General features: G+C 35.5%; 1 protein-coding gene and 1 non-coding gene across 2 annotated transcripts; one reads left to right on the plus strand and one right to left on the minus strand.

Annotated features, from left to right (window-relative positions):
• Positions 1–3865: 3865 nt before the first annotated feature.
• Positions 3866–13246, minus strand: LOC110104205. Its single transcript, XR_003700111.1, has 4 exons — positions 13119–13246; positions 5117–5157; positions 4540–5079; positions 3866–4246 (listed from the first exon to the last, which is right to left on the minus strand). It is a non-coding gene; the product is annotated as an uncharacterized LOC110104205 (transcript).
• On the plus strand, positions 13171–18246 carry LOC110104005 (myosin-10-like). The gene is made up of 5 exons (XM_020832932.2): positions 13171–13492; positions 13919–14131; positions 16890–16973; positions 17056–17184; positions 17951–18246. Exons 1-5 carry the CDS (start codon positions 13301–13303, stop codon positions 18083–18085), a joined length of 753 nt encoding a protein of 250 aa, XP_020688591.1. The 5' UTR covers positions 13171–13300; the 3' UTR covers positions 18086–18246.
• The last annotated feature ends 658 nt before the right edge of the window (positions 18247–18904 follow it).

The following is an 18904-nucleotide window of genomic DNA, read 5'->3' on the forward strand; positions in this document are numbered from 1 at the left end:
AAATTGATGTAAATTTAATAATTATTAAGATTATCATAAATAATTTATATTTATTATGACTTAATTTTTTTATATAATTCCCTCAAATATTTAAAGATTGTTAGCCACAGCTCGAAAATTAAATAAAAGACAATTAAATATCTAAAGTGGAAATTTGGTGGCTTTATATATATATATATATATATATAGCTCAAAATTATTTGATTGATAGCTTAAGCTTCCAACTGCAGAGAAATTATTCTGTGCGGACACCAAACGGTTCGGAGATCAATCAGAACGTGCCACGTCACCCAGTACACAGCGGTATCAAGCATTGGTACCGAGAAAAAAAATAATATAGCACATTCTGATTGGTCTCTATATGCAATCATGTGTCCACACATAATAATTTTTTCAACTAACAAATCAAAATGAATTGCATAATATATGAGAAAATTCTAAAAAGTATATATAAGATTTAGCTCAATTAAAATAATTTTTATTAATAAAAAAATTGTAAAGTACTACCCTTTCATGCAATAAGAAAAATTATCAATACAAATTCAAGTAAAGGAAATTAGTTTGCTAAGTTTATTTGGGTGATGATTAGGTAAGAATATTGATGATTTATTAACTATAATGATTTTTCTATTAGAGATAACTTTGATATAGCGAAAGAAATTGAATAAATTCTTATGTGGCACATATGGTTACCTATTGGTTCACTTGGATCTTAGCAGTCTTTGGAGCCCTAGAATTATATAATAGTATAATTAATGCAATAATGCTTGGAAGGCTCCAAAAAAATTGAATTGATACTCATTTATATATTTTTTGGAGGATCACTTCAATCTTTATATGGAATATGAATATGATGACATATTTTCGGGTAAAAGTTGACATTGAATGATGCAAATCATTCTCTCACATGAATAAAAATATATGGTTAATGTTATTGTTAGGGTAGCCTGACCAAGTCCAGGCTAGCCCATGCGATTAGTAATGATTCAATTGTGATGGTCCAAGAATAAACACTACTAATGATTTCTTCAATTGATAATTTGAGCAAAAAAGTACTCTACAATATGACAGTATGAGTAAAAATATCCACCAATCAAGAAAATGGGTGGAGGTAGTGAGAAGAACACTGGTAGGATATGAAAACATATGCTAAAAGTACTCTGCAATATATCTGGTGTGAAATTAAGAAGGCATGCAGAGGACAATGTTATAGAGTGACATGATAAGTGTGACAGTTGCATGCAATCAATGAAGGTTAGCTTTAGACACTATAATTAATATGAGTTGACTGTTAAAATGATAATATCATATACATGTGAGTATCCTCTAATAAAAGATTTTTTTTGTGTAATTCTGGATGTTGGCCTATAATCGATTGATTGATTATGCTGATGGATAGAAAGTGAGGATTCTTCATTTTTTTATTGAAATATGCTAATTAAAATAAATGATTAATAAAAAAAAATGAAAAATATGATTGACCGATGATGATGAATTTATAAGACAAATAGAATGATGAAAATATAACTTTAAAAGCTAGATGTCCTGCCTCGCTTGTTTAATACAACGTGCATTAATATACATTCATGATCGTATGTATAATTGCATGCATGATCTGATAAATATAAAAATGACATATGATAGATTAGACAGAGGATATCTATGATAGATGAAATGATAAATTGATTGACATAATTGAGATGCAATAGACTGATATGAATATATTATACATGACAATGATATAATATATATATAGTGAAAGTATGAACTACATATCAAGAGATAGGCGTACGTACGTAATATTGGTAATGGTGAATTATTCTCAACAATCTTTGATCAGCCAAGTTTGACAGCGCTGAATCTCCAAGTAATGAATTGGAAGCTGATCGAGGACTTATCGCAATCATGAGCAGGGAATGAAACAGGTTAGTAACCAAGTATTAATGCAAGAATCCAACGACGTTCCTGTTAATGAGCAAGCCCCTCAACTGAGATCCCATGGCAGACTGCGACGATCTATTGTGGCGGATGATTCTCATTTCTCAATAAATATTTATCTGCATATTTTATCATTATTTTTTGTCGTACATTATGATTTTATGTGCATGAGCTTATTTAATTATGGCTTTATTTATTTAAGTGAAGCTATTGTTTTTCTATATTTATACAAAAAAAATATCATAATAAAAATTATATTATGATCGAATCTAAATTTTTTTTATCTTGATATATTGTCGATAATATGGAATGATTATGTCTTTATTGTCGGTAATAGTTAAATAGTCGTATCTTATTGTCGGCGATGATGATAACACAAAGAATATTTTTGTTTTAGAAAGTTTTAGGGTCAAAATAAGGGTTGAGAGGTCAGGTTTGGGTCCAAATCGAAATTGACTCGACCCGAATACAATCAATATAAACCCTACCAGTTTAATAAACATATCAAAAATACTTACCTGAACTTGATCCGCTAGCAACCCAAATGACTAAAACTTGACCCATTAGCCCCGTTTTGGATAAAAAAAAAATTTAATAATTTATCAACCATAAAATTTATGATATTTCATATAAAATAATAAGATTATACCCACCTATAAAAATAATTAAGAAAAAAATATTAAATGGTTTATATTTTGTTCAAAAACGGATTTGAGAGTCAACCAGAAACTGAAAAGTTCAATAAAAGGATCAGAAAACTCAACCCGAACTTGACTAGTTCATTAAACGGGTCAATCCTAACCCTATTTTTGTGGGACAGGTTCGGGTCTAATTGACATTTCGGGTCATTTATTAAAGCCCCTACTTTAGAGAGGTTAGGCTTTAATAATATTTTAGAAGATATAAATGATTTATTTAGTGATGCATAATATAAAAAAAAAAGGATAATCCTCCTAATTGGAGGAGATCCGTGAATTTGATTAATTGATCAAGTGTTACATAATAATTGTATTTTACTTAAAAGAGTAGGATGATAAAAGAAAATTTATATCTTTTTAGTAATGTTTGCAAGTTGTTGCGATTGATGCTCCTCAACACGCATCTTATCCTCTCGGCAAATAGTCAAAAACTCCTTTACAAAACCCTCATTGATGACCCCTTTTTTATTTTGTTTGAGACAATTTTCTTACTGTTGTTTGCGACAACTTTCTTACTGCTTTTTTAAAAGCAAAATTTTAGTACAAAAAATTGTTAAATCTAAAATTTTAATACTAAAAAGATCCTTTAGAAAATAATAAGAAGTTATACCAAAGGAAACCTTTATTTCAAGACTAATCGACATTTTCATACACAATGCCAAAATAAGTAAGATTTTTTTTTTCTAAAATGATATGTTATAATCAATAGTGCATAAAAATATTTAAAAAAAAAACTAATGTATGTAGTGTAATTTCATTAATTAATAAAATAAAATAAAAATACTTTTATTCTCCCATAGGTTTGTTTTCCTGCTTTATTGAGATTCTCTCTTATAAGCATGAAAACGATAGGGATCATATAAAATTGACAATTGGAATTTATTATTATTTATAAAATAAAATTTAACTATATATGGAAAATTAGATTATGAAACTTTGATAATTTTATTATTAATTATTGACAAAAAATGAACTAAAAACTGGAAAGGAAAAAAATCAAATTAAATCAAATAAAAATACATACAAAACAATCTCTTTTTTTTTGAGTTTTTCAAAAACCGAAAGAGGCCACAAACGGATCATATTTGGCAATCGGAATAGGGCGGAACAATCAAACTAAAAAATAATAATTTTCCATTTTTTTTCCATTTTCACTGATTCATTTATTTAATCCCCAAAGTGATCCCTCGTAAAAAAATAATGTAACTTAGATGCCCGCCGCTCACCGGTCATCGGCCGTGGCCGCCGCGATGGTCGGCGACAAGCGAATGTACGGCCGCAGAGAGGCCATTCACGGCGTTGATAAGGCCGGCGACGGCCTGCCGGTTCATCTCCGTCCGGTTTTCTTCCATTCTCAGCCGCCGCTCCTCCAGCTCCATTAAATCCCTGTGCCGCCTCTCCTTCCTCTCCTCGCACGCAACCAGCGCCCGAGCGAGCTCCGCCGCTCCACGCACCACGCTCGACCCCAAACCCCGCCTCCGCTTCCCTCCCGGAGGCGGCGACGGGCTACCGTCGCTACCTCCGCCGCAACCCTCCGTCTCAGACGACCCCTCCGGCGTCATTTCCCCTGAGCCACAACATCAAATCAAATTCATCAGCTCAAAAGGTAACTTTTTCCCCAGCTTTCTTTTATAAAAATCAGAGCTTTATGCTAAACAATAATAATCTCGGATGGGATAAATGCAGCAAGATTAAAAAATCGCAGCTTTACACTCTAAGAAAGGATGGTCCAAGCTATCAGTGTTATGGACATTTGATACGCGAATCGCCCAAAAAATCCCGTTTAACATTCCCATTCCCATCGATATATCTAATGCGACATCGTTAATGCGATTATAATTGTTTGTTATTTTATTTTTTAACATCGCATGCTGTGTGCGGAAAATGTCCATATCTACCGTACCGGAAACGGAGGCCTGGGCTGGCGGCGGCGGACGAGGAGGAGGAGGAGGAAGAGTCAGAGGTCGAGGATGAGGAGCAGCAGCTGCGCCGCCGCCTGCACGGAGAGTGGCCCGGCGGCTGAGGACGTCGGTGAGCGCTTCGTAGACTTCGAAGGCGAGATTGGTAGGGAGGTTGCGCTCCTTGCGCTCGTGCCGCTCGAGGGACCAATAGGAGGTGGGCGAGGCAGCTGCGGCGGCGGCGGCCGCGCGGGATTCATAGTCTCGGACCTTCTTGTAGTCGCGTAGTAGATTGTCCCACTTGTCGTTGCACTGGTTTTGACTGCGAAGACAACCCTGTTTCCAGCAATAGTTCTCGACCCACTTCCATCGTTGTTCGGCGGAGCGCGGAGCGGTGGAGGGGTCGTCGGAAGAGGTGGTGGCGCCGCCTCGGCTGCGGCGGTCGTCGTCGAGGCGTTTTGCGGTGATGAGAATGAGGGTTTCCTGGACGGTCCAGTTGCCTTTGCGGTACTCGCGGGAGAGAACGCTGGAGGAGGGAGAGGGAGCTGAGATGCAGCCGGGGCCGCCGGCGGCTGCGGCTGCGGCGAGAGGAAGAAGAGGGGTTTGGTGGTGTTCGAGGATGGCTAGGGGGGATCGAGTGAGCGAGGGGTCAGAGGACATGGTTTTCTGGGCATTTGTGGGATTACAGAAAGAAGAAACATAGGTGGAGGGAGGTGGACGGAGTTATAGTGAGTTGCCGTCCGCTGTTTTCTTTTCTTTTCCCTTTTTTTTTTTCCAGAGGTTTTCGTTATGCCCATTTTGTTTCTTTGATATTATATCTAAGTGGTTTAGTGAACAATTATAGAAATGTTAAATGAATATTCAGATAAAATTTTAGATTAAAATATTAATTGATTAATTTAAATTTAATTAATTAATTAATGCATTGATTGCAGCTAGCTTTATACGAAAATCCAGCACACAATAAGAGAAAAGTGAGGGTGTAGCGTTCGTAAGAGACACCATAGTTTTACGTTGAAACCCCAGAAAATGGGAAAACCCCACGGGGTCGGGCCCAATTTGAATAAATCCACTAGCATTTGTAGTTGATTATAAATGAGGTTCTTCCTTGAGGGGAGGCCTTGACTTAATGTAGCAAATACATCATATATAATTTATTAAATGGTGGGAATTGGAAGAATATGTATTGGCATGTTCATTTGGTGAGCAGGACCATAGCCCGCAAGCGACGGAGGTCAGAAGGACCATAATCGGTGGGCGATGGAAGTTAGAAAGACTGTAGTCTGACGACAGAGATCAAAAGGATGAGATCAGAAGGACTCTAGTCATCAGATGATGGAGGTAAAAAAGATCATAGTATGGCGATGGAGGTTAGAAGGACCATAGTTGGTGGGTGACGGAGGTCGAAGATCATAGTTTGGCGATGGAGGTCAGACGTACTAGTCGGCGGGCCATAGTGATTAAAAGAACATAGTTTAGCGACATTTTTTTGGGTGAAGTCCGATGATAATCATGGCTGGGAATAAGTATGATGACAGTCCGGTGACAGTCGATGGTCATGTGGAAGTCTGATGTCGGTTGGTTGATGTGTATAAGTTCGGCGTCAATCGGTGGCCAGGTAGAAGTCCGACGTCAGTTAGTGACCGGGCAGAAGTTTGAGATAAATCGATGGCCGGGTCGAAGTCTTGCGACAGTCAATGGTCGGGCAGAAGTCTGGCGATAGTCTAGAGATGGTCGGTGGTCGAGGAGGAGTCTGGTGGCTAGAGATCTCTCTCTTTCTTCCTTCTCTTCCTTGCTTCCCCAGCTTCCTCCCCCCATTCCATGAGGAATGAGGGGTCTATTTATTTCTTTCTGATAGTGGCATGACCAGTAAATCGGGAAGTGATCAAGGGCATGTTGGGAGCGTTTTGAATTGATGGTCGATATCTACTCCTTTTGTTCTTGGAATGTTTATCAAGCATTTGAGTGCTTAATGATGTCAAAATTAATAATATTGGGCTCGTTAGATTCGTATCGGCGATCCGCTCGATTCAACGATAAGCATGCAACGGTTGGAAATCGTTTGGTCATTGAATTTATAGTTTAAACCTTCCAAAAGTGCTTCGGGTCTTTGATTTGGTCTCATTTGGGCTTGGATTGAGTCGAATTTGGTGTCGTTAGGTTCGTCTTATCGAGACGCTCAGTTCGACTATAAATTTATTTAAATTAGAGTTCACATAGTCCAATATTTAATTTTAGAAGTTTTCAACTTGATTTTGCCTCGAGATTAGTGCGTAATCAATATAATTTTTATGATATATCAATTTGCCCACTATTTTCAGACGTAGAAGCCTGCAAAGTCTAAAAATATCTATTATATAATTTTTTAAATGTAAACTTATAATTTTTGAATAATTATAAGATAGGATTGCTCCCTAGACGTCAACATTGATCTCCTCTCAGGACCATGAGCTAAGTAAATTATCATTAACTATAAATTGAGGATGTTCTGAAGTTTGCTTGTTGATTAAAGCAAAAAACTATTGAAAAATTGTGCTCCAAAATATTTGAAATTGTTTGGAATTGATTATAGAAGCTATGTTGAGCTCCGAAAGTGTCAAAAATGGATCCAAAACATCAAAAAACGGTTCTAAGGACACCAAAATCATTTGATTCAGACTGTCTGAGTTGAAAATCGGGTCCAAATACAATTGGCGGCCGAAGCAGCCAGCCGCAGGAGCTAGAAAGTCGTGTGACATGCAGTTCTGATGCAATCTGTAATAACTGGGTGTAATTTTTATTTTTTTTCTTGCTGTGCGGGCGGCGGCTGCAGTGCCATCGGCTAATAATAAATTTTTATTCCCCCCCCCCCCTCCCTTTTCTTAGAATATTATTATTCATGTAGAATATTCCTCCTCCCCTTTTTCACCTATAAATGACACCCTTGGAACAGGTGAGAAATTGCACCATTTATTTTTTTCTTCTCCTCCAATATTCTTACAATAGAGACATTCATTTGGTCTTATATAGATGGTATCACCTATCAAATTTTGTTGCCCTTCTTGGTGTAGAAGCAAAATTTCTTTACATTCTTTCTATCTTTCGTCCTCTTCTTACATCAGAGGCATTCAACTATCTAAGATAGGTGGCATCCTCTATCAAGCTTCAATGCCTCTCTTTTGTGTAGAATGAACTTTCTCCTTCTTTCATTTTCTTCTCATATGATTTTTTTTCTTATATTAGAGGCATTCCATTGTCTGAGATATGTGACATCCCCTATTAAGTTTTAGTGCCCCCTCTTTTACGTAGAAGAAGTCTTTTAAGAGTTTATTCTCTCAATAAATAATTCTTTATAGAAGAAGATCAACTACCTCTTACATACGAGGACGATTTGAGAAGATCTAAAGGTAATAGTACCCAGGAGGAAAACCAGTGATTAATAGTAGCCGAGTAGAATTTTAATGTTGTTTGAGCTGAAGTCCGATGGCAATCGATGATCGGGTTGAAGTTTGATGACGATTGACAATTTGGTGGAGAGCTGAAGGAGATAGTTGGAGGGTGTGTTGCTAATAGTAGTCGAGCAAGAAATCTCAGATGGTTGATATGAAGTGAAGAACCAACGGCAAACATCAGGAAAAGAGTCGAACATGGTAGTGGTCAAGTTCCATTCTAATAAAGGCAATATGAATCCATACTAACGTGTGCGTATATCAGACATCTCTGATGGAATAGGTCAAAGTAGTGTGCCCTGTTAATGGTTTGGCTACATACTAACAGTGTCAATTGAGTGGAGGATTGTTGATGATCAGGTTATAATCTTTATTTGAAGAAGTTATAGAAGATGCTTCAATGAGTAGTAAAGAAGAGGCAAATATAATCTTTTAATGATATTTAACATTTTTAAAGTTGTTTGTTCTTAATGACATTAATTTATATGGATGATGTCGATATAATTTTAATTTTAGCTTCTAGTGAAAATGAATGTACACTTGAACCTAATGTAGAATGGCATTGAATTTAAAATATTTGTATGAGCTCGATGCTTATTATTCATTTGAAATGAATGGGTCCCTAGAGAAAATTAAGTCGTTTATGCTTTTATGAGATATGCTTTGATATATTACCCCTGTCTTTTGAGGCTTTTTAGCCTACTAAGGTCTTTCTGGTGAGAATGTTTTCCACAACTAGCTTTCCTTTCAGGCTACCTCATAGGTAAGTCTTTTTGGGGTTATTTGTTAAAATGTTGTTTTGTATTAAAAAGGATGAGAAATCCACAATATATGTTTGACTTATTAAAAGTTATTTATCATAACATTACTTGATGACGTTAGCATGTATGTAGAAGAGATCGAGAGAATCCATTAAGGATGTATAACCTATTTGAGATTATTTGTCAGTGCATTGCTTGATAAGGTTAACATGTATATGGAAGATATCGTGATAATCCACTAAGGATGTATGATTTATCCGAGGTTGTTTGTCAAAGTATTATTTGATAACATTAACCTGTGTGGAAGAGGTCGGATTGAATCCCCTAGGAATTGATCATCTAGTGATTGAGAAATAATAAAAATTATTTATTTCTAGAATTAAGGATTTTAAGATTTAATTAACATCCTTCTATGATGTTTGACCTATCTAAGGTTATTTATAATAGCATTATTTGATGATGTTAACCTGTTTAGAAGAGGTCGAATAAAATCCCCTATGATCGATTATGTCTTGAGTGGGAGGGGGCAAATGCCACGTGTATCCCAAATCAAAGATGAAGAATGATCTATCTTTAAATTATTACTACATTTTTTAGGTCGAGATTAAGACTTTGCCCAAGGAGTATAAGTCCAGTTATGAACTGTATAAAGTATATAATTTATTGAAAGCATCATTATATTTGTTAAGAGTTTCTTGAAATATTATCTTGTATATTGAAAGTATTAGAGCAATTTGCTTGACCACAGTTGCAATAAAGGTGCCCCCAGTCTGCATATGATTCTCATAAAATTGATACAGTAATGATTGATGTTAGGACATTGACATAATAATATTTTAAGTTTGGAGCAAAAATCACCCTTAGTCAAGAACCATGTTCCCACATACGGCGTCAAACTATTGCATCCTAGAATATTCACAACGGTAGAAAAATATAAAGTTTAACGTCTTAGTTTTGTACGAAAATCTAACACACTATCACATAAAATAGATGGTGTATTATTCATAAGAGACACCATTATTTTTACGTGGAAACCCCTAAAAAGGGGAAAGCCCGTTGATCTTGACCCAGCTTGAATGAATCCACTAGTGTTTGTAGTCAATTACGAATGAAACCCTTCCTTTAGGGAATGTCATTGGCTTAATGTAGCAAATATGCATCATATAGAATTCATTACATGGTGGAAATGGGAAGAATTAATATTAACTTGCTCATTTGGTCGGCAGGGAAATAGTCAGTGGGCGAGGAGGTCAGAAAGACCAAAGTTTACCGACGGAGGTTGGAAAGATTGTAGTCTAGCAGAGGTCGGAAGAATCGTAGTCGGCGGATGTCAAAAGGACCTTAACGGTAGAGGTCGGAAGGACCGTAGTCGGCGGGTGACGAAGGTTAGAAAGACCGTAGTCTGGCGATGGAGGTCAAAAAGACCTTAGTTGGAGGGCGACGTTGGTCAGAAAGACCATAGTCTGGAGATAATTATCAAGGGGAAGTCTGACCATAATCGGTGACTGGAAGTAAGTCTGACGATAGTCCAATGATAGTCGGTGGCTGGGCAAAAGTCCGGTGTAAGTTGATGGTCGGGCAGAAGTCCGACATTATTCGATGGCCAGGCAGAAGTTCAGTGTCAGTCGATGCACGGGCGGAAGTCCGAAATTAGTTGATGGCCAGGCGAAAGTCCAGTGATAGTCTAGTGACAGTCGGTGGTCGAGGAGTCTGGCGACAAGAGAACTCTCTCTTTCTTTCTTCTCTTCCTTACTTTCCCTGTTTCCTCCCCCTTTTAATGAGGAATCAGGGGTCTATTTATAGTTTTCTGAAAGTGGCATAGCCAATAAATAGGGAGGATATCAAGGGCATGTTAGGAATGTCTTGAATGGACGATCAATATCGACTCCTTTTATATATTGTTTATGGTGTAGTTGAGTGCCTTAATGATGTCATAATTCAACGATCTTAGGCTCATTGGATTCATCTCATCGAGCCACTCGATATGACTATAAGCATGCAATGTTTGGAAACCCTTTGGTCATTCAATTTATAGTTTGAACCTTTCAAATGTGCTTCGGGTCTTTGATTTGGTCCCATTTGAGGTCGGATTGAGTTGAATTTGGTGTCATTGGATTCGTCTTTTCGAGACTTTTAGTTCAACTATAAGTTTTATGAAATCAAAATTCAGATGATCCCATATTTAATTTTTGAAGTTTCCAACTTAATTTTGCCTCAAAATTTGTGCTTAATCAAGATAAAAGTTTGATGATATATCAATATATATTTCAAATTTTCTTAAAATTTTTAATTTGAGAAATATATTTTTAAATATTTTATTTATTACTAAAAATTATAAAACAATAGAAACTAAACATTAAAAATTTAACTGCGAAATGATTAAAACTATAGCAACAAAATGAAACCAAAACTACTGTAAGTAAAAACCTCAGTCTAGTCCCGAGTTGATTTATTGGGTTTATTAATGGAACTTTAAGGTTAAAAGGATGGTTTCTATTATAAAGATGGTGGGCCGGAAATTTGGGTTTTGATTTTGTGGGCCTGAAGCTTATAAGAAATTGGGTTGTTGCTGAAGAATTTTTTTTTTTTTTCTGATAAATTTTGTATAAAAATATTCTATTAAAAAAATTCATAATTATTATTATGATTATTTTCAATTCTTCATGTTTTTAAGCATTTAATTTTTTTTTATTAAAAAAATTAAGCAAATTAAGAGGAAAAAGTAGGGCTCACATGGGTAACAAGACTAACAGCCCAAGCATTTTCGTTAAGAAATTTTCTAAGTACTTAAGAATGGCCCACACCATGCATGTATAGGTCTCAATTCAATGTAACAAAGGCAAAAGATAAGGATATTGTTCATGTATAATTTCTTCTATGATCATCGTTTAGGTATAATTGTAAATATCTATTTATAGGCCTATGTTATAAACAAGCTCAAACCAGAGACACATAAGAAGAAGATGTTGAGTGCTTTGGAGGCTAAGCATCAAAAGATTGAGTTCTCAAAACGATTCAACTCGCGGAAGTTGGTTTAGTGATCAACTAGGTTGAGCCCTTAATATGCCGAGGTGTTTAAGGAGTCAAAATGCTAAGGGAAAGAGGTGAAATAAATATAGATGAAATGCTGATTCAAAAGGACCTAGTTCTTGCAGAATTGATAAGAAAGGGAATATTTATTATTGAACCAATTTGTCTATCTATACAAAGGAAAGGAAAATATATTATATATCAAACTATGGATATTTCATTGGTCGATAAGAAAAAGCATTAATTAAAAAAATTAAGCAAATTAAGAGGAAAAAGTAGGGCTCACATGGGTAACAAGACAAACAGCCCAAGCATTATTGTTAAGAAATTTTCTAAGTACTTAAGAATGGCCCACACCATGCATGTATAGGTCTCAATTCAATGTAACAAAGGCAAAAGATAAGGATATTGTTCATGTATAATTTCTCCTATGATCATCGTTTAGGTATAATTGTAAATATCTATTTATAGGCCTATGTTATTAGCTTGATCTTCGAACTTTAATCTCTATTTTTGTAAACAAGCTTAAACCAAAGACACATAAGAAGAAGATGTTGAGTGCTTTGGAGGCTAAGGCATCAAAAGATTGAGTTCTCAAAACGATTCAACTCGCGGAAGTTGGTTTAGTGATCAACTAGGTTGAGCCCTTAATATGCCGAGGTGTTTAAGGAGTCAAAATGCTAGGGGTCGGACTATTAGGGTTGTTGGCGAAGAAGGTTGAGTTCTTGGAAGATCTCTAAGTTCTAGTTTAATGATGCAAAGGTATCGTCATGTCCAATCGACTATGTTGAGTGCTAGTTTTAATTGAACTACTTTGGAGATCGAGTACATAGTTAATCATGAGGAATTTGCCTCATTATATGAATTAATTATTTTGTGCGTACGTCGAATGATGTTCAGAGACCAAGCATAATGCATAATATCACCCATGTGCTCGATACCGCGGCTTGATACCACTGACGTGGGCACATTATGTTTGGTCTCCGAACAGCGTTCTATATCTGGTCTCCGCACATAATAATTTCTGCATTAAATGGGTGGAATGGTCGATGATGAAAAAACATATTTTTTTAAATTTTAATACAAAAATAAGATTGTCACTTTTTTTTCAGCAAAATAGAATTATGGAAAATATTTTTAATTTTTTTTTTATTTCTTCTAAAAACATGCATAAATAATGTCATGCTATTTACCGAATCAAGCATGATTCACGGAAACCGTAAGAAAAGGCTACCTACCATATTTCTAACGGCTAGCTTGTCGATTTGAAAAGATCCCATTCTTCTTTCGGACAAAATCCTCCTATTCTCCCGTGCGCTTTCTCGCTTTCTCTCTACCCCCTGGTGTTTTAACTGCTTGGCAAACGTTTGAACCCTATTTCCATAGTTCCAGTCCGGTGTTCGGTCTTCTTGGCGGCTTCTAGGATTTGGTTTTGTCCATCGAACTGTTCTTCTCTTGCGCGCCTTACCATTTCTAGGGGTTTCGACAAGCATCGTTTCTTTTACTCAAATCTTAGGGATTTCAAGGTTATTGGCTGGCTCCATTCGATGGATATCCCACAAGAGACAGAAAATTACATCCGGGAATCCATTCAGGATTCTCTAGGCCTGCCCGTTTCGGAGAAGACGCTCCGGCTGAAATTTCTCGCTTCAGAGGAAGAGCGCCACCTCCTCCAAGATCAGAACTTTATCTTGCAGAACCAACTGAAGGAGCTCCATAAGCGGTTTCAGAGCAGCAAGGTTCGTTCTTCCTCTCTTTCCCCGCCCAACCAATTCCCAAACAACACCAAAAAAAATTTCCATTTTAAGTGTCCTTTAATTCTATTAGGGATTCTTTGGTTTTGTTTGGTTTGGAGGAATTAGGAAGATGTAAATGTTGCTTTTTCTTAGGTTAGATGCAATTCATAAGAAAAGGATTTTACCAAGGAAATGAGTGCATATGCATAGTTTATTTCATGCACAACGCTGAGGTTGTTTAAAACTTCAATTTATTGATACTGCACAAAAAAAAAAAAAATCTCCATTCCATTCCATTTCTTCTCAGTTAAAAATGTTGGCTATAAGTATTTTCAATTAAATTCCTTCATCTTTTTCCTTGTCTTCCTTTTTATTTCCTCTTTTTCAATTCCTTCAAACCTAACAGAACCTATGGGTTTATTGTGATAGGAGGAGGCGAGTATGAACGCCCAGGGTTTAAGAAAATGTATCCAGGAGAGGGAAACATTAGTGGCAAAGTATGCTGAAAGGGAGAAGTGCTGTGCCAAGTTGGGGAGAGAATGCATGCTATTTGAACGTGATTTGGAGAAGGCCATGGAGTCCTGTGATGAGTTGGAGAAGGAGAACAATGAGCTCCGGGCTCAGTTGCAGGATAACTCCACAGTGAGTTCTCGGTGCTCTAAACTTCCAACATATCTTGCAGTATTTCATGTTTATTCTTGAGATATCATGGTGCAACTTTTTGTGGATGATTTTATGTTTTTAATAGTTTGCCAGGTTTCAAAATTCAATTTGTCATGGAATATGCAAAGCGTTCCATGGGCGATGTTGAAAAAGACTGTATTTATTGCTAAAAAAAATATTAGTTTGGTGTTACACATTTTGGTTTGAAAATAGAGAAAGTAATTTGAGAAATAGCCTCCATCTACATCAATTCAAGCAGTTCTTTGTTTGTTCTTTTTAAGTCACTTCCTAGTTGTATGTCTATACATGCCGGTATGGGTAACTCATATATGCCAAACATATTCACCCCCGAGGAGCTCGTTTAAGAGGTGCACTTGCCTACACTGAGCCTTGCCTTGAGGAACACCCGTTTGAGCAAGATAAGAGATAGGCAGGTATTCACCCTAATGAAGCTTGCATAATAGGAGTTCACCTTCGAGGGGCTCAACAAATAAGACACATATTTCTAGTAGCTCAAGTAGAGAACTCATCTCAACAAGTTTTCACTCAAAAAAGCATTCGTCTTATGAGACTCGGTTCTTGCTACGATTATCCTCAATCAAGGTCATCTGTCTTCCATAGATATCCTCATTTAAGTTACAGGAGGCACAAACTTATAAATAGGGGTGTCAACAAATGATTTGACCTAAACCCGACTCAAAAAAATCGAGTGCGGGTTGTCCCGATTATTTTCCAGGTTGGGTTCGAGTAGAAAATTTTGACCACTAGATTACTTTTTAGTTCATGTTTGGGTTGACCTAAAAATTCAAAATTGACTTGATAACCATTCAGGTTTGATTTAAATGAGTCACTTTCAGGTTAAACGTGTGTTGGTAGAAAAAATTGCATAATCTATATGATAAACAGGTCAAACGCATAAAAAGGTTTAACACAAAATAATGGATTTGGGTTTAACTTATATAACAAAAAATAATGATCTATATTAACCTGTAATAAAAGAAGTTGAGTCAAGTACCCACTGATCACTACACTATGTTTGTAACTTGTAATCACATAAAAAGTGCCACCACACTTATAATCTATAATCAAATCAAAATAAATAGTAATAAAAAAAAAAAAAAGACATCACTAGGATCTATAGTAATCATGTTTATTTTTGTTTTCATCATTATGATGGTTGTCACTTGCTTGCCATTGTTCTTCTTCAATGTCGTTCAACCTCTCTAGGTGTATCCTTACTTGTAATAAAATAAATACTATTCTTACCAATAGACTTGCCTGTAGAGATAGAACCTTTCTCCATTTCTTTTCTTCACCAACACCCTCCAATTTAGAAATTACATATTGAATTTTTCATATCCTTCAAGCTTATAGCATATTTCCATATAACATGGTGTCATAAATGTTCCTATAAAGAGCTATAAAGAGCACAATAATTATAAAATTTGATCCTCATCAAAAAGAATCACATTAAAGTTTCTTAATTAATGAATAATTAAATTAAATCGATTCATATGTGACTAGATTGATGGTATACTTCTATATGCAAAGAAAAATAGTCTTTGTATCTAATAAAGCTTGTTGGAGAGGCTTTTAGTCATAAACAATGATTCTAGTTGGAGCCATGAATTTTTCATATTTGACTCATCCAAGTCCTCATCCGTCAAATACAACTATATTATCATAAGTATTTTTCCTTCATCTTTTTCATCTTTACTCATCACCTTCAAAATCTTCAAATATCCCAGAAGTGCATTCACAGGACCTTACTAGACAATAACATTAAACATATTGATTATACAAAGGTTAGAACTCTTTACCCATCAAACTCTTGGTCTTGAACTTCATGAACATTGATCTCATTATTTTGTTCTGATACCAATTTATTATAATGAGGAAGATGAATAACTCAAATATGTAAGCATCATCAAAATCGAGAAGGATGTGCTATAAAATAGAAGGAGAATGCAACACACACGACACCGTCAAGCATAACTAGTTTAGTATAAGTGCTTTTTCATCCCCTTATATTTTAACTTCACTCATCATCACTGTCATACTTGAACAACCCAAAAGTTCCTTCACAAGAACTTGTTAGATAATAACATCAAGTGTATTTGTTCTCCAGAGATGAAACTCTTTGACCCAACAAATTTCTCAATCTCAAACATCATCGATATTGATCTTATTAGTATGCTCTAATACCAATTTATTGTAATAAAATGTGGAGATATCATCAAGATTGAGAATGATGTGCCATAGAATATCACAAAAGAGAAAGAGAACCTAACACAAGATCCTAAGATTTATATGACTCGGCTTCAACTAAACTTAGGTCCATAGGAGAGGATAGAGATTATGATCCACTAGTAAAGAAACCAAAAAGCATGGTGTACAAAAATAAGATCATTCATTGACTTTTTCTCAATTCCCAAATACGTCTACGCACAAAAGGAGAAGTAGAAGAACCCCTGAAATCTTTCCAATAGGTTTAACTCACATCAATAATTCTTCTCTTTCTAGCAGACACCTACTTATCAATACCTCTAGAAACTCTAGCCACCATTAAAGTATGTCTTGTTTGTAACATCATCTTTTATTATAATGTGTTTTACATTTATGATTCATAGTAAACAATGGCCTGCTAAATTCAGTACATTTCTGTCTTACTCTTTTATATCTTGCTGTATTTATTTTAAATTTTGATCACTTCTATTCAACTATAATGCAATGTTAGCTTCAAGCTATGTCTGCTGAAGTCAAGTCCTTGCAAGAAGATAAGGAGAATCTCCTGATAAACCTGCAGAGAGCTGAAGAGGAGGTAACAGATTCACTAATCAATTGTGTTTTTATTCTCTAGGCCATTATCTCATTCGCCACCGCTTCAATTTTGCATTTTTAAGGTGAAAGTGCTGTATGAAGACAACAAATTACTGGATGAATTGAACAAGCAGTTGCTAAGGCAACTGCAAAGAGGGAAGGAACGTCATGGATCTGATCACAAGCGCTCAGCTAGTGGCTCTTCTGCTAGGGTGAGTCAAAACTAACTAAAACTTTGTTTTATTCACTCTATTCATTACTGATTTTGTTCTTAGGTTTTGTTTGAGACTGTTTTCTTACTGCTTCTTAAAGTAGTTTTTTAGTACATAAATTTGTACTAAAAAACTGCTTTAAGAACAAATAAAAAAACCGTCCTAAACGAAGCCTTAATCTTAATCTTTCACGCGCCGTTCTTTTGAGAAAAGCTTCTTACATAGTCTTTTGGCAAATCTTTTTAAAAAAAAAGCTACATTGACTTCCTTGCAACTAACACTCTAATAGATTTCATTAAAAAAAATTGTTTCTCATCATAAAATTTTTTAAGAGTAACAAGCAAATTATAGCCAAACAAGATTGTGATTGTTGAAATGACTCTTAGGCTTTGTTTGAGCCTTCTTTTATGTTAGAAGAACACCCAATAAAAAAGTAGTATTTGTTTGTATGAGAGCTTATAAAAAGCTTTTTGTTGTTGACATTTGAGCTTTTAAAAGCTAACATAGATAAGCTTAAGTTAAAATACTTTAATATAAGATATTTTTAACTCCAATTTGATATGAGAGGATGTGATGATTAGCCTGCTGTATTCTAGCACACTATGGTTTCGTTTGGGACAGTTTTCTTACTGCTTTTTTAAACGTTTTTTTAATACAAAAGTTAAATTTTTTGTACTTGAAAGCTTATTTAAGGAACAGTAAAAAAGCCGTCCCAAACAAAGCACACTATATATCTCTTAAATATAACTTTGTCCTGTTTTTTCAGGGTAAGAGGAAGTCAAGGAGGTTCAGGGAGGGCAGTCCCTTTGGGAGAGAGGCCGACTCCAATCTGGAAGAGCAATCAAGACAACCTTTCAGCCCTCTGTTTCAAAATTCTCCAGAGTCAAGATTACCGAACTAGTGACAAACGCTGCTCTTATTGTAGAAGCTTTGAAGCAAGCTAATAGAAAGCCCCCTTGCTTTCAAAGCAATAGTTCCTGCGCAATTTTACTCTTTAACATAACCAAAGTGTAGCTCCACATAGCATGATATTTGTACTGTTGTCATTTTTCGCTACTTGAGAGAAACTTTGATCATTAAAAAAAAGGCTGCTGCTAACATTTCTTTTTGCGGGTTGCTGCTTCTTCATGCGAGTTTACCTCTATATTTGTTATCCAATGAATTAAAATTAAAATTCAATTGTATTATAATCAATTATTATCTTTTTAAAACATATATTAAAAATTTTATTATCATTCGATAAATTTTATGCTAATTGTTGATAAATTTTATACCAATTGTTGACTACCTAATGTAAACTCTTACTTTTATCATCCAGTGGCCAGTAAGATTAGAAAGTCATCTTGAATAATTTGGCCACGTAAAATGTCACCTTTCTGATGCAGAAATTATTATGTGCGGAGACCGGACGCAGAATGCCGTTCGGAGATCGACCAGAATGCGCCACGTTAGCGGTACCGACCAATACTGAGCGAAGGGGTGATGTGGTGTATTATGGTTGATCTCCGAACGACATTCGGCATCCGCACAAAATAATTAATCCTTCTGATGATCCGGCTAAGAGAGTAGATGTATTAGATTGGCTTATGTTAAAAAAGTAGAGATAGACTTAAACATATTTAATTTAAAAAATATTTAAAATGATATTATTTATTAAATTTAAATAAAAATTTAACTCTTAACAGTATATAATTTAGAAAAAAAATATTAAATTTAAATG

Source organism: Dendrobium catenatum, unplaced genomic scaffold, assembly GCF_001605985.2.
Source record: "Dendrobium catenatum unplaced genomic scaffold, ASM160598v2 fragScaff_scaffold_30, whole genome shotgun sequence".
Classification (NCBI taxonomy): domain Eukaryota; kingdom Viridiplantae; phylum Streptophyta; class Magnoliopsida; order Asparagales; family Orchidaceae; genus Dendrobium; species Dendrobium catenatum.